Source organism: Mastigoproctus giganteus, chromosome 8 (genome assembly GCF_048544385.1).
Source record: "Mastigoproctus giganteus isolate SK-2022 chromosome 8, ASM4854438v1, whole genome shotgun sequence".
Taxonomy (NCBI): Eukaryota; Metazoa; Arthropoda; class Arachnida; order Uropygi; family Thelyphonidae; genus Mastigoproctus; species Mastigoproctus giganteus.
The window spans coordinates 83,385,299-83,402,839 of record NC_143582.1 but is presented as its reverse complement, the minus strand read 5'-3'; the positions used below and the strand labels follow the sequence as shown (position 1 = coordinate 83,402,839).

At 35.4% G+C, this 17,541-nt stretch overlaps 1 protein-coding gene across 1 annotated transcript in view; it reads right to left on the bottom strand.

Moving 5' to 3' along the window:
• LOC150081685 (annexin B9-like) overlaps nt 1-17,541 on the bottom strand; it is a 208,120-nt gene that overhangs the window by 35,840 nt on the left and 154,739 nt on the right. The window contains exon 8 of the mRNA XM_090380286.1: nt 7,486-7,539. Coding sequence (XP_090236412.1) covers nt 7,486-7,539 — 54 coding nt within the window. The remainder of the gene's footprint in view (nt 1-7,485; nt 7,540-17,541) is intronic.

Genomic DNA, 17,541 nt, shown 5'->3' with positions numbered 1-17,541 from the left:
GATAACAGATAAACTGCTTTACTTATTGGAGAATTGAAGTGATGAAACCCATGTTTAGTTTCCAGAAAAAATCTTTGGACCCCCCCCCCATCTTTCCTCATGCAGCATGATTGATGTCTTTTGAGGTTATAATGAGCATTGCGGCAAGATCCAATCTCCCCTGCATTTTTCAGCTCTAAAATGGTGTTCACAGGCCAGTCACTAGATAGTCCACCAGACTGAAACTATTGGTAACTCTCTAGAAGGAATATGAATCAGCCAGTACATAATCTCACTGCCAGATAGTGACTGGAGGGAGTCCAAGTACTACGAATGCAGGGAGCATTGCCAAGGCTACATGATGTCAAGGATCTACATATGTGTACACCTTATCCAAAAATGTCATTATTTCATACCTCACTTTTACTTACTACTGAATAGATCATGAATAGTCAAACTAACAGATAAAACTTATCTGCAAAAAGATCTAAACCTCCCAAAAATTTCCTCATTCATTTCACAAAAGTGAGTGGTCTCAGTTCTAATCTCAATGATTTCCATTTCCGCTTACAGTCTGCCAAACCTCATTTACTTTTTTTTGACAAAATCTCAGTTATCAGTTGATTCAACCACTGCTCATCTCAGTTGTCCAAATTAGGCACTGTATGATTCCTTTCACTTGTGCATATATTCGTTCTGATATTCCCTGTCAGAGACTTAGTAATTTGGAATCTCCTCTTTTTGATCTTCTCTGGCTTAAAATCTCTCTACCACATTCTATCAAATGATTCCCTTCTAATTTTGACACACACACACACTCACACTCACTCTCTCTCTCTCTCTCTCTCTCTCTCTCTCTCTCTCTCTCTCTCTCTCTCTCAGGGTTACTCGGGAACTGTTTTTTTTTTTGTTTTTTTTTTTTCCTGGTGCAGCATAAGCCTCAGGCTTCCTTGCATCATATGGATATTAATAATAATAATAATAATAATAATAATAATAAATTCATCTGCTGCCTCTATCATTCTCCCAACTTTACTAATCACTTGGAACTCTGACTTCCTTTTTTTGAAACCTGACTTTCTCCAGACAAACTTTCTTAACAGTTGGACTGGAGAAAATCAAGGTTTTTACCTTGGTGATTTTAATGTTTATAACTAGCTGGCCTCTGTTTTCTAATCACATAGACCCAGCTAGACAAGATGCTAAGGCTTTTGCAATTACTAATGACCCCACTCAGACTGTTCATTTATCTACCAGAATACCAAACAATCCTAACACACAACCTTTTTTCTAATCCTTCCAAGTCCACACTCACGGTGAGTGTGGACTCTAAGCACCTCAGACCATAACTTGGTGATGGTTTCTTCTGCAATGCAGCCTTTCTCTCATGGCTATTCTCAAGCAAATGTTGTTAGCATTACTGTTGCAAACTTTTCTCTCTTCTGAAATGTTAACACAAAGTTTTGTTCATAACAATGGCTCTGCTGTCTAAACTTGGCTGCGAAGAATATTTCCAAAGCTCCCCCAAAAAGAGATGAACTGAACACAGATTTTGTTTTTCTCACCTGGATGAACACTCTCTGACACTCAGCACTGCTATGAACAATTATTAAAATGTCAAGAATAACCTGAGATAACTTGTTATATTTCAAGCTTCCTTGTTCCACTTGTCAGTTTCCCTCATCAGGGACTGATATAGATCTATTCTTTCTTCTTCAATAATACATTTTATAATATTAGTATTTTCTCACACTGAAAATGACAGAAGTGATGCAGCTAAACATGTTTTTCTCCATCTATTTCTTTATGTTTAATTTCTTTCTTTATCTATTCCTTAACCTATTTCTTTATCTTTTCAAGTACCAAGAAGTACTCAAAATTTGTCCACAAAAATTTCATGATGCACAGCCAAATAATGAAATTCTTGCTACCTTGGCAGTTATAAGATCGCCATTTTTTCAGTAGAAACTTGTGCACTATGTACTCACATGCAGTAATGAAGTACTTCCCTCACTGAACAAAAGAATAGTCTTCTCATCTTGTTTTATATTCTCCACAACCTTTACAGAATAAATGCCAGTAATGAGGTCAGAATCAATCCTTCTTATTCAGTATGCCACGGTAATCCAAAATGGAAGTGACAAAAATTAAAAACTTGTTATAATAATTTTACACATAATATTCTTCAACACATCTAGGAGTAATAACTTCAGTACATGGATACGAAATATGCTAGACTGAAGAACTATGTTCCAATTTTCAAATGGTGGCACAACAATTAAAAGAAACAAGCAAAGTACTTTATTCAAGCCTGTAAGAGAGGAACATAAACAGACTTTCTGTATGAGTAAGGATAACATGCCTAAAGCTATTAAGCTTGCTTGGTCTGCTTAGGTTGCTTTCATCAGAAGTTTGTGATTTCGAACATTTTGTTCAGCAGTTTATTAATTTGTCTTCGTTCAAAATTCCTTTTGGATCACGAACTGGATTTGGATACCAGTCAGTGCTACTCACTAGTGACTTCTCGTTGTATTTTTAAATATGGGAACTTGAAAAGCTCTTGTGGCTTTTTTTACCACTTCTAACCTCTTCTCTAAATACACTTGACAGAAATTACAATTGTGCTATCAGTCCAGTTACACATTTAACCAAAGAAGTAAACATGCATACACACATGCTTCAATTTTTTTTTACTTCAGTAGCATGCTTCAGTTTAAATCATTTAAATCTATCTTTCCCTTTAGCATTTCTTTCAAGACAACAGTAAATATCTGTGAAATGTTCCTCCACTTTTACAGGACGGTTTGGTTTGGTTTGGTTTTGGGTTTACTGGTGCAACAGCAACCTAGGCTGTAGTGCGCCAACCATGTTAACCAAAAGGTATGAAGCTTCCTTTTCAGCACACAAATTAATATGATGACAAGCACAGCCTATTACACTAAGTGCTCGATCTCCCCTTTTGATACCCAGTTTTAAGACTTAGTATAATAGAGGCATTATTAATTCTAAGTGAAAGACAGTTTTTAAAAGGAATCACAATGGCTTTCAAGTTGTTCAGAGGATGCCCAATGTTGTAGCCTGTAGAATCACCTTCCAATGCTGGTACTGAGAAGAAGCTTTCAATTTGTCAAGCTTTTTTTTTTTTTTTTTTTTTTTAATAAAAGGTTGCTACAACAGGATATAGCTTGGCCTCACTTTGGTTCAATATTGCCATCTGTAACAATTTAAAATTTAACATTTTTCAGAGCTTTCATTACTGTGCAATTTTATTTACTCTTATCTGTACAATTCTACTAACAATGCCAGCTGTTTTCATTTTCCACAACCACAAATTTTTATTATTTCACTATCAGGAAATATTTCTGACATGATCTCCTGCATGATCATCACAGCCCAGAGGAAGATTATGTTCTATGATAAATCATGTGAATATATATTCAGCATGTATGACACTATCATCACTATGAAATGCTTCATCTATTTCTCCATATGTTACTATGCACTGCATGATTTCCTATGCTGATCTGTTTGAAAATGTCTGATTACATCATGTTTCCCACCTCGTACTGAAAAATCACATACATACATACAGTACAAAAGACTGTGTGTTACCTTTTGCAGATTTTACAGTACATCAAAATCTTTCAAATATCTCTTCTGAAATTATCACTTTTTTTTTTTTTGGCATTTTACTGAAAGATATTGCTAATTAACCATACATCACACAGGTACAATGAAGTTATCGCACATTACAGAGAACAACACTACTGTCCCATGTTCTTATTTTGACAAAGACTAGTATAATGACCATTCATTAACAAAAATAAGTGGTAATTCCATAATTTTTTTAAAAATTAAAATTTTAATGGTTTCAATATTCTTTTAAGAAAAGAAAAATACAAAGAAAAACTATTTAACTCCAAAAAAAATAGAGAAAACTAATTAACAAATTACGTTTACAGTCAACAGATGATGGTTACAGATTGTCATCTGAGACTGTCAAAAACTGTCATCATACGCTGTTCTCTGACAGTCAGAGAACAAGGTCAATCAATAAGATGTCTGATTTCACCCATTCAAAAAAAAGTAGATTCCCCATTTTAAACCAGGAGAGTTGCTACCAGTGGTATGTGATATAATTAAACATGTTAAACACTACAATTATTTCTAAATATTTGAATTCCCATGTTTAGTAGCATTAAATGAGGTGAATTTAATTTCATGAAGTTTTTTAGAAATTAATTCATGTGTTTCAATCCACCCCATGGGCGGATTGAAAATATTTTCAATTGTGCCTTACAGAGATAAAGCTACTTTACATCAACCCTATGGAGTAACAAAACTACCTTCAACTTTTAAATGTCTCATGTTCAAGAATAGAAAAAAGAATTTTATATATAAAAATATAAAATTAAAAACCTTGCCATTTGCAACATGTGCACACACATTACCTAATGACTAGGTGACCTAAGTTTATATTTGTTTTATTAAGCCAAAAAAAATTATTTATCAGGAGTTATGGATGTGAAATAAAAAAAATGTTTGTGTCTCTCTCATCTGTCTCTTCTGGTATGATATTAACTCCACAGCAGTTAGTGCAACCTAATTTTCCTCTGATAAAGGGAGAAAGGAAGATAGCACTGCTTGTCTATAATAAACAGCATGCTAACTGCTCTTCTGATTTCAATACAACCAGTATGGGGGAAGGTCCTCAATTATTGCACAATACATGTGCAATAATTGTATTCCAAAAATCCTTATATGAACAGAAATCACATAATGAATAATTAGTTAAATGTGGAAAATCTTAATGCATTCCACAACCTAAAAGGCAGCGTTGCAAACCCATTTTTGGCACTATGTTTTAAATTTAAACAATGCCTTTCATTTTATTACACATTTAAGACAAAATTGATACAACATTATTTATAAAATAATTAATAAAAAAAGGTTTTAAATAATTATCTGAGAACAGAATTTACCAATAAAAACAGACACACTTGGTTGTGTGTGGCAGTAGTAAATCAATGTTTTAAATAGTTAAGTTTATTTCTGGGATTTTCAAAATCATCCATTCCAACGAGAACCTGGATGGATGTCCTCCTGAGGTGGGATAACAACAGAATTTGTTGGTAAATTCTTCCCAACAGAATTTACAAATAAAAACAGATATTTGGGTGGTGCAGGTGGTAGTAGACATTTTACATAATGGGTGATGGTGTAATGACATGACATCTGTAGAATCATCAAGGTGGTTTCCATATCAGGGAGTATGATATGACATGACATCAAGAGGTCAGTCATCAGACAGCACTAGTGGTGGAAGTTGAAATTCCAGGAGAAGCAGTGGAATGGGAGTGGAGAAGGAGGAAGACCTCAGGAATTGCATCAAAGTGGTCTATTTAGCTTTTACTGTTCAGCAGAGATCTCTTTTTAAGCTACAAGAAGAGGGTCTAACACATGCTTAAACTGCAAGCTTCTTTCCAAATTTATGTCCATATATATTGCTGCTTGAGCAAGTATTTCATAATTAAAAAAAAAAAAAAAAAGTTGCTATCTTCTTCACTGATATATCTTTAACTTCTAGGACAACCTTCTGCTCCTCTTCTTCCTATTCTTGACCAGTCATGTCAATGAGGTCATCCAAACATATCTTTATCAAGAATCTATTAGTTCTATAACATCAGAACAAATGTCAGAGAAGCTCTCGCCCTCTCTACCCACCTTTCATCCTATTTTAACAACCTGATGTAAGTGTTGGTGAAAATATGGGAATCCCTTAAAGTCACCAACACAGTCTTTCCAAACACAGTTCATGATAAATGAACTCAATTCATTCCATGCTGCCATAATGTTGTAAACAGCACCCCCTCACATTTAAGATTTCCACCAATCACAAATGATTGGTTTATTCCTGGGATTTTCAAAATCATCTTTTCCATCCAGAATTTGTAAGTCCTCCTGAGATAAGAAGCTTGAATATAGTAATAACCCCCCTCCCATCAAGTAAGTGGCTGTTGTTGTTATTTGGTTTTTTTTAGGAGCATTAGCAACTAAGGCCATATTGCTCCAGGGATATGCGGTGGTCATTCCCTGACCTTTTTGCATCCTCTGTATTTGGTGGTCACGGCTCGAACCCCAGTCTAATCTAGAAGTGTGTGCTACGCACTGCTGCTCCTGCCCACCAGTAAGTGGCTGACTCAGTGAAGTTGTATTAGAAGGTAGATTTTGAGTGTCCAAGGGATTTTATCCAGAATGAGCAGTGCTTTGAATGCAAGATTAGTTTCCCTGTGGTACACTCAGCTTACATGTCAAAATGATTAGAAAACCAGTCCTTAAATGCCTGATTAGTTACCAATGCCTTCTTATTCTTACCAATACATTCTTTGTTTTATTGATATACATCCTCAATGGCATCCTCTTCCAGAAAAGGACTGTTTCACCAGTATTAAAAGCCTGCTTAGAGCTAACTTTTCTCTGCTATTGCCTGAATCTATTCTGGAAACTTAGCTGCAGCAACGTGATCTGCACCAACTGCATCCCCCACTCACTTTCAGATTATGAACATTTCGTCATTTAATAAAATTATCAAGGCTGCTCTTACTACCAATAAAGGGCTCTGGATCGGCAGAACTATTCCCTTGATATGCATGCATTCATAGATTTTTAGAACCTTAGCCATCATCACAGTGTTGCTAAACCTCCTTTTTGTTTTTATGCTCTATGTATATTGAGAGAATCTTCTCAGCCATTAGGTTTTTCACCTCTGCTGTTACTGTAGAAGAAAGAGATAATATAAATTGTACATTCACCCAGGTTATAGGATGAGCCAAGTGAAGATAATCCCCCACTCACCTCAACGTGACTCTATTTCTAATTTCAATGTCAGGACTATTATTTGCTGTATCACTTCTATGGATAGAAGTGATATAGCAAAGATCTGCAAAGAAACAAAGCAACACTGTACAGGAAGGTATTGGAACACAAAAAGTCTCATCGCATAACATTCAACAATAATTGACAACAGCAGATCCACCAGCCATTCATTCTTAATTGCAATTAGGCTGAATTTTGCTCGATTAAATGAAATCCTGGCAGAAGTAGGGTCCTTGAATAACAGAGAAATCATATATGGCAAATTCATATATATTGAGGACCTTTTTGTACTAATTATTTTTTATCAATAAAAAACAAATACTTGATTTTGTTTTTTATTGGTAAACAAGAAAAATTATATAGGGTTAGGAAAAAAAGGGCATGTGCAACAGGGAACAAATCTTGTTACAACTGGTGAAACTAAAGAAATAAGGTCTTTATTAAAATATACAAATATAATAGTTTTAACTATACATTATTTTACTTGAGTATTTTAATAAATCCCTTATTGCTTTAGTTTCTTCAGTTGTGGCAAGATTCATTTTAAAACTGGATCAAGGTTCCCCCCCCCCCACCCCAGCAAGGATATGACACCTTCAAAAATAGGAGTAAACTTAAACACTTACTTACCTTGGCATCTTCTACAGCTTTTGAAGGATTAGCAGGATTTTCACTTCTTGCCCCCTGTAATTAAAAATTCAAGTGAAATATATATCAACTATGCTGCATCCCTCAAATAACTAACTCTGCATAAGCTAAGGAGAAAACATTAACTTCTACATTTTTAAATTATATTCCTTGTTTACTTAGTTGATTTATAGAGCTTCTTAATGTACTGTTATGTAATCGACTTAATAATAATAATAATAATAGCTTGTTTGTTTGTTATTTGGTTTTTAGGAGCATTAGCAACTAAGGCCACATTGCTCAGGGGATATGTGGTGGTCATTCTCTGACCTTTCCGCATCCTCCGTAGTTGGTGGTCACAGGCTCGAACCCCGGTCTAATCAAGAAGCATGTGCTACACACTGCTGCTCCTGCCCACCTGGCTACGGAGGCGCCATAATAATAACAATAAGAGCTTAATTGACAGTACTCACCTCAATTGATCTGCTTAGTTACATGGCATTGAAGTGGAAATGAAGTTTAAAATAAGTTAAAATAAATAAAGACGGAATTGTTAAAAACCTGTAATTAAAATTTGGCCAAGGAAGAAGAAGTGCACTACCTCGTCCCTGGTTGTCATTTATAAAATATTAATATGGGAACAAGGTGAAGTCAACAGTCATAACGAGTGACTTTTGTGAAAACGTCTTCAGTTGGCAATGATAGGAGAAAAGGAATTATGTATTTAAAGAATTCCTATGTTCATACAATGCATTTCGAGACATGGGAACTTTACATGTGTAAGGTTCCAGACCAGTGAAAGGTTGGTTGGAAGTTGTGTTTAGAACGCTAAATTTAGTGTTATGGCAACACCATTCTATGACAAGCGCCTCATGTTGGAAGATTTTGTAACTAGATCCTAATTTAATAATTGCGATGGCTGAATCAATTAGGGGATTGTGGTTGTGAGAGTGCACGTGCTGTGTAAGTTCGGTGCCAGCTTGATTAGTTCTGAAGCTATTATGGTGGTAATAAGCACGCGTATTGGAAGTTTTTGTGGTGCCATATTTTGCGGTAGTGCTCCTGATGTAGCATGCGTTACAACTGGATTGACATTTAATTAAAAATATAATGTTGTTGATGTCGCTTATTGGATATGTATTAAACATGGTCCCTAATTTATTACATGAAGAAAATATTAATGTTATGTCTGTATTGGCAAACACTTGGCGAAGCTGTCTGGCGAGTCCACTGTGATAGAGGAGGACAACGTGTGTGTTTTGTTTGTTGTTCTGGTTGGTGCTATGATTATGTAGGTTACTGACATTATTTCTTGCAACAGAAATTGTGTGTTGAATTAGATGTGAAGGGTATTTCCTAGCTATGAATTTCTTTGTAAGATATTGTAGTTCAGTGGATAAATCAACCTGCGAAGAACTAAATTTAATGGTGTTGTAGATTTTATTGTAGAGAATGGACTCTTTTGTACTGAGTGGGTGATGCGATTTTCCTGTGTGTGTGTGTGTGTGTGTGTGTGTGTGTGTGTGTGTGTGTGTGTGTGTGTGTGTGTGTGTGTGTGTGTGTGTGCCTTTTCTATAAATTTTGGTTCCTAGTCTGGTGCCCATTTTATATATTGTGAAGTTAAGGAAGTTGATTCTATTGTCAGTTTCTATTTTAAGGGTATATTTTAATCTTTCATGTATTGTATTGAATTTAATAAAAATATTATCAATGGTGACTCGGTTTCCTATTAATAACACATCGTCCGCATACCGCATATAAAGCTTAATACCCAAAGGAAAACGTTGGGGTACTTGGTTTTCGATCATGGCTAAGTAGATTTCTGATAATGAAACTGAAATTCCTAATCCCACGGGAGACCAAATATTTAGTCTTGAAAATGGAAGTGCCTAGCTTCAAGTAATATCAAGGTGAGTTCTAAAATTCTGTTGATGTTAAGGGAAGTGCGTTTAACTAAAGTGTTGTCTGTCGTTAGGAGTTCACGTAAGGATTGTAATGTAAAGGGTAAATGTACATTGGTGTATAAAGAAACGACATCGAAGGAGGCTAAGATGTCTTTCCCAGAAATTAAGGTGGTTTTTATATATTCGAAAGCTTGATTGGTGTTGATAATTCTAAATTTTGAAAATCTTATAAGGGGTGATATAATTTTAACCAAAAAGGTGGATAGGTTGGCAAAAGCGGATTTGTTATTTTGTATTTAGCATGTCCGAATGTTTAATGAGTATTTTGGAATTCTCATGACGGATTCAGACAGGGTAAATACAAAATCACACTATTCCAAAATACTCATGAAATATTTCACAAACCAACTTCATATTTCATTCTTGCAAAAATGTCTTGCCCACAACATAATTCCTAAATTCGCTCATATTTTCATCAAGAATACTTGTTGGGTTGATTGGTAGTTGTTGGCGCATCGGCTTCTGTGGCCATATTGCACCTCCCAAGGTTTTTGCAGTACTTTGATCCAAGCCCAAGGCGGGAATCGAACCCGCGACCTTTGGTTTGCCGGGTAGGTACTTTACCCACTCAGCTAGCCCGGTCGGCAAGAATACTTGTAAAAGATACCCTCACATTATACATCAAACATCAATCGCCATCGTTCGGGAAGAATGGTATACGCAGTAACGTCCTTCCACATATGTTCGGCATTACAAAATTACACAAATCTGACCACCGTATGGCATGGCAGTGGTGTCCAACCTATGGCTCGCGACTAATTTTTATAAGGCCTGCGCAGAAAGTGAACTAAAACAGCATTGATCACCACTGCATGTACAGCACGACTGTGTCAAACACGTACATGTGGTTCAAGGCAGTCCTATGCTAAATACAGTTATGTAGTTCGATATAGCTTGTTCATTGCACTGAATTAATTATTAATTTGTATTGAATTAAAAAAATCATTCTTAAAAATGTTCCAAAAGGGGAAAATCTATTTGGAGTGTCGTGTTTTTGATCCAAGGTGGACTGAAGACTATTTCTTCATTGCTTACCATGAAAAAGCAGTGTGTTTGGTGTGTCAGGAGACTGTGTGAGTTTTTAAATAATATAATTTAAAAGGATACTGATTCCAATCATAAATCTTATGATCAACATAAAGGAGTGCTGTGAAAAGAAAAGTGTTCAAAGTTACAAAACGAATTAAGAAAACAAAAAAACATACTGAAAACGTATCAGTCAAGAAATTTATCTGCTGTATGTGCCCAGTTATCAAGTTGCATATTTGATCACTTCTGAAAGTAAACCATTCAATGATGGTGAATTTGTTAAGCGTTGTTTGTTAAAGGTTGTGGAAGAAATATGTCCGGAGAAACGAAAAATGATACAAGAAAATTGATACAATTGTTTGTCTCAACAAACAATTATGCGAAGAGTAGAAGATATTGGAAAGAATTTGTTTGAACGACTTTTGGAAAGCATAAAACAAATGAAATATTTTAGTGTGTCACTGGATGACAATACTGATGTAAATGACACAGCCCAACTCCTCATCTTCATACGTGGAATTAATGATAATTTTGTACCATTTAAAGATTTAGCTGATCTACAGAATATGTGCGGAACAACTACACGTGAAGATCTTTGCCAATCTATCAAAAAGTTAGGACTAAATATTAAAAACCTGGTAGGAGCCACAACTGGCGGTGCAAAAAGTATGATTGGTAAAATCATACTTTTATTACTGCATTATGCATCAAGAAGCTCTTTATGGGAAAGTATTGGATCTCCAACACGTTATGAATGTGATTATTTCAACTGTAAATTTTACAAGATCACATGGCTGTTGAATGTGGCCGTTGAAACATCACTGAACGTTTCAACAGAGAAAAAGGGAACCCAATAACACAACTATCAAATATGGAGTGGCTGTTTGATCTTGCAATTCATACATACATTTCTAGTCATTTAAATGCTCTTAATTTAAAACTACAAGGGAAAGGAAAATTGGTCTGATTTGTTTGGTGACACCTAAATCATTTCAGAATAAGTTATTATTTAAATCCCAGTTAAGCAAGACAATTAAGTTCACTTTGAATGTGGTACTGAGCTAAAGGAGAAACACATTTCCAAAGAATCGTTGCCTTTCGTTACTACAATTACTTTTTTAAAAGTTTGAAAGTCGATTTTCGGACATAAAATCCGATGAAAAAAAATGTTTTTGTTTGAGAACCCATTTACTTCTATGGCTGAAAACTACAATTCCAGATTGCAACTTGAAATTGATCTTCAAGCCAAAATATGATTCAAAAATAAGTAAATAAATTGCAAAAATTAACTATTTCAATTCTACAAGGCTTTCTCATCTGAATATTTTCTGCTAATAAAAGAAAATGCCATGAAAATGGCTACTTTGTTCAGATCAACGTATGTATGCAAGCAGATTTTTTTCACTCGTAAAATCAAATAAATATTTAAAAAGAAACAGAATAACAACAGATGAGCATTTTTTTTTTTTAATGAAAACCCCAAACATGAGAGGTATTAGAACCTATAGTACTTAGTACCATGCTTGGGTTGGAGGTTGAGAAGACGAAAGAAGATATTTGTTGATATTAGACTTGAACTTCTGTAGACTGTAATTGTCAGGAAAAACATATGAAGGAAGGTTGTTCCTGTGAGTTCGAAGTTGGACAATAAATGGATGTTGGCTGGTGGCAGCATGTGTTCGGACTTTTTTGAAAGAGAGAGCAGGAATTAAAGAAGCCAATTCAGAAAAACAGTGCCCATGGAAGTATCTGTCGAAACAGTCTATGAGACAGCAAGTGGAGAGACTCTGTTAGAAAGGAGTCATTAATTAACCTAACTGCCCTCTTCTGAATGGAATCTAGAAGCCTCAGACAGGTTTTCTACGCATCGCCCCTGATGTAGGAACAATATTACATGGTAGGATGGATTTGCGATTTGGACAGAGTGAACAGCTGTTTGGAAGAAAGGTAACGCCGAGAGCAAAAGAGAAAACCAAGTTTTCTAGATGCAGAGGAAGCAATATTTGTAATGTGCTTATGCCAAGAGAGATTAGAAGTCAGGGTAATCCCCATCTGTTTATTATCGTGGTGGCTGAGGCCAGAGGAGTTTGCATATTTATAGTGGCTCTATATACATATGGAATTAAGGGCAATCAGGATTTTCTAGTAGTACAGTTAACAATCAAAAGAGATATATCATCTTACCTAGAAATCGGAGTGCCACCAAAGATAAATATAGGAGCAGAAGAATCCTTTTTGCAAGTTATAAGACAAGACTGAGTTTTAGAAGGAAAATTTAAATTTTCTGTTTATACTCCAGCACGACAACCAAGTCAGTAGAGTTTACAATAAATCGTCAATACAAATATTTATCGTATTTAGTAGTCACGGGCTTGAACCCCGGTGCACTCAAGGAACGCGTGCTATGCACTCTCGCTCCTGACCACTGGGCTACGTCAGGCTCTATCGTTTTAGAAGGATTGCAATCAACTAAGTTGTCTTTGCCCCACTGGAGAATTACCTGGAGATCGGCATTTAAGGAATTGGTAGTAGATATTCGAGAAGTTCAAGCTGAGCAGGGGGCAAGGTTTCTCAAAATGGAAAGTGGAATGCAATGTGCTATCATCAGCAAAACTATGGATAGGATTTGCAGTCAATGGAAGAAGGTCATTAATATACAAGAGGAAAAGAGTGGGGGAAAGAACTGAACCTTGGGGGACACCAGCATTAGTGGAGAAGTTAGAAGACAGAGAGCCATCTACCATCACCCTCAGTGAGCGATCAGAGAGAAAACTGGATAACCAATTACTAAAAACAGTTGGCAAACCATAAGATGGAAGCATGTTTAGAAGACCTTTATGCCAAACACGATCGAAAGCCTTTGAGATATCAAGAGCAATTGCTTGTGTTTCACCGAACTTTTTCATTGAATTTGTCCTTAGACTGGCAACATAGGCCAGAATATCACCTGTGGATCGACACTGATGGAATCCATACTGGCGACCGTTGATCAGACGGAAGGTTTCTAGATAGTTTAAGAGTTGATGGTTAAGTGATTCCTCCATTACTTTAGAAAGAATAGAAGTAATTTGATGGGAGGGATTTGTCCCCTTTTTAGGAACTGGCTGGATATGAGCAAATTTCCAAGCAGAAGGAAAAAACACCTTTGGAATAAGAAAGTGAATAAAGGTGGTATGGAACAGGAGTAAGATCAGGAGTGCAGGTTTTGAGAACAAGTGGAGAAATACCATCAAGATCTGGAGCTCCATCGAGAAATAACATCAGGACATAATCTTCACTATGTATTGAGATTGGCATCACAAATTTGCAAACAAATTTTTAAGAATTATTTAAAAATATCTAGACTCAATCATCTCATTAAATGTTAAGTTTTGTCCAGTAAATGTTATTGTGTATTGCACTTAATAAAATTTTTGAATATTTCAATTTTAGGCTTATCAATATATTTATTTATTCACCTTAATACTGAAAAGCAGTAATCCTTTTCACATTGTAAATTTTCTAAAATGAGCATTTCAAAGCAAAAGTAAATTTTTTTTTTGTTAAAAAAAACAAAAATGATGTATTTCAAACAGAAACGAAACCAAAGTATTTAAAAAAAAAAAAAAAACTAAAGTATTAAAAAAAAAAAAGTAAGTCATATTTTTATAATTTTAATAAAATCTAAAAAATAAATCACTGACATATATCTGCTGCACATAAAAAAAAAGAAGAAAAAACTTTTACGACTAACAAGATGTAGAAAATGTCGCAATTTTTTCTCGAATCACTCAGTGTGGCCCACAAAACAAATCTAACTTTGAATATGGCCCCTGTATGGGAAAAGGTTAAACACCACTGCCCTACAGCCAAAAGGTTCTTTAAGCAAATCCGATTTTGCCAACCTATCCACCTTTTTGGTTAAAATTATATCACCCCTTTTGAGATTTTCAAAATTTAGAGTTAGCAACACCAATCAAGTTTTTAATATATAAACACCACCATAATTTCTGGGAAAGACATCCTAGCCTCCTTCGATGTTGTTTCTTTATACACCAATGTACATTTACCCTTTACATTACAATCCTTACGTGAACTCCTAACGACAGACAACACTTTAGCTAAACGCACTTCCCTTAACATCAATAGCATTTTAGAACTCGCCTCGATATTACTTTAAGCTAGGAACTACTTAACCACGATCAAAAACTAAGTACTCCAACCTTTACCTTCGAGTATTAAGCTCTACATGAGGTATGCGGATGACGTGTTATTAATAGGAAACGGAGCCACAATCGATAATCTTTTTATTAAATTCAATACAATACACAAAAAATTAAAATATACCCTTGAAATAGAAACTGACAATAAAATCAACATCCTTAACATCACAATATATAAAATGGGCACCAGGCTAGGAACCAAAATTTATAGAAAAGGCACACACACACAGGAAAATCGCATCACCCACTCAGTACAAAAGAGTCCATTCTCTACAATCAAATCTACAACACCATTAAATTTAGTTCTTCGCAGAATGATTTATCCATCGAACTACAATATCTTACAAAGAAATTCATAGCTAGGAAATACTCTTCACATCTAATTCAACATACGATTTCTGTTGCAAGAAATAATGTCAATAACCCACATAATTATAGCACCAACCAGAACAACAAACAAAACACATGCATTGTCCTCCCTTATCACAGCAGACTTGCCAGACAGCTTCGCCAAGTGTTTGCCAATACAGACATAATGTTAATATTTTCTTCATATAATAAATTAGCCATGTTTAATACATATAAATTGACACATGAATATCCAATAAGCGACATCAACAACGTTATATATTTAATTAAATGTCAATCCGTAGTGCTCCTACATCAGGAGCACTACGCAAATTATGGCACCACAAAAACTTCCAATACAAGTGCTTATTACCACCATAATAGTTTCAAAACTAATCAAGCCGGCACCATCCCACAATCCCCTAACTGATTCAGCCATCGCAATTATTAAATTAGGATCTAGTTACAAAATCTTCCAACACGAGGCATTTGTCATAGAATGGTGTCGCCATAACACTAAATTTAACGTTCTATACATGAAACTTCCAACCAATCTTTCACCGGTCTGGAACCTTACGCCCGTAAAGTTCCCACATGTCTCAAAATGCATTATGGGAACATAGGAATTCTTTAAATACATAATTCCTTTTCTCCTATTATTGCCAACCGAAAACGTTTTTCATGAAAGTCACTTGTTGTTGTGACTATTGGCTTCACCTTGATCTCATATTAATATTTTATAAATGACAACCAGGGACGAGGTAGTGCACTTCTTCCTAGAGCAAATTTTAATTACAGGTTTTTAACAATTCTGTCTTTATTTATTTTAACTTATTTTAAACCTCATTTCATTTCAATACCATGTAACTAAGCAGATCAATTGAAGTGAGTACCATCAACTAAGCTCTTATTGCTATTATTATTATTAATTCCTCATGCCTCATGTCACTAATTCTGAAAGTCAAAGAATCACGGTCCAAACTCGGACATTTTCTTGTGATCAGGATTGAATAATCCTGATCACAAGATGTGGTATCTGAGAGAATGGTTGGTGTTGTCTCCCACAATTTAGTCAACCCCTCCTTTTGCCCAGACCTCGCAATTATGTAAGTAATCACTTCAACAGAAGGGTTGCTTAGAATATTTATTGATGCTAATAAGTTAGTTTTAGGTGGGTTGGAAAATTTCTAGCTCAGAGAGATTAACAGAAGCCATAGGCACAGGTGTAAGTGATTCTTGCAGTGTTTCTACTGGAACATGCAGCAGCCTGAAAAGTGAGGTGTCTGAGATTAGAAGACCTGTTGGGGATCATCATGAGACAAGCAAATACATAGGTTGTGTTAGGGTTATTAAAAGAAAAAACGGGTGCATGTATACTTTCTGTACAATATTGCTTAGTGAAATGTGGACACTGTAGGGATATCAAATTTGCCAGACAGATATGCTATCGTTGAGAAAGAGAGGCTGAGAATTTGAATACGGGGGAGAACAATATATACACAGAGAGAACAGGGTGAGTGGAGGAATTATGCTTGTAGTTAAGAAGAACATAAAATCTAAAGCAGTGCATCCAGTTGATATGGGTGGACAGTGCAACACTGAGTCAGATTGGTGTGGCATAAGCACTGGAAAACAAAAATAGTAGGAGTGTGTTGAGGCCAAATAATGAGGCCAGGGTATGATGAATATAATGAACAGCTATACAGACAAACAGTGGGCCAGTAAATCAGAATGTCTTATAATGGGGAATTTTAACTTTCTTAGGATACTGAGTGGAATTTTTCAGTTGGTTAATCACACAGTAGTAAGATACTTGTAAATTTTTTGCTTGACATAGTTTTAGTAATGACCATTCTTATACCACACAAATATTAAGATAGTTTATTCAGTTAATAACTAAATTCCATACATTAAGGTGACATTTCGAGAACCTTGCTGGTACCCATCATCAGACCATATATTAGCTGTTAAAGGGCAGAAAAACAAATTGATATTACATATTTGTGAGCTAAATTACAAACCTTTTACATTTAATTGTTACTTATTAATAATTTTATGCATTAATATTAATTTATAATACAGATAAGAATTATATATACAAATGGGAAGTAAAAAGTACCAGTGACAAATGGGCCTGGAGTACTGGGGTCCATAGTTTAATAATTTTTCAAATAGATATTTACAGTATACCCAGTATAAAATAAAATATAAGTACATTCAGTAGCTTTCGGAACCCGTGTCCCTTTATCAACTGACAAATTTGAATACATTACAAGCAAAGTGTGGCACGTTACTCAAGCGTCATTGTTGTAGCACGGACGTGTGCTGCCTTACGCCAGTGATCATCCATCAATAAAACGGTTGTCTCTAGGATGGGATGTATACGCATGCCTTTCTGGCGATTTAATGCCTCAGGGTTGTTTATTATGTTTAGTGACTCTAGCCATAGGCGGTGGCGAAAGTGTCGCGCGTGGTCCACTATCTCAAAGTCGCGTTTGGGGTCAAGATCGTGGTTG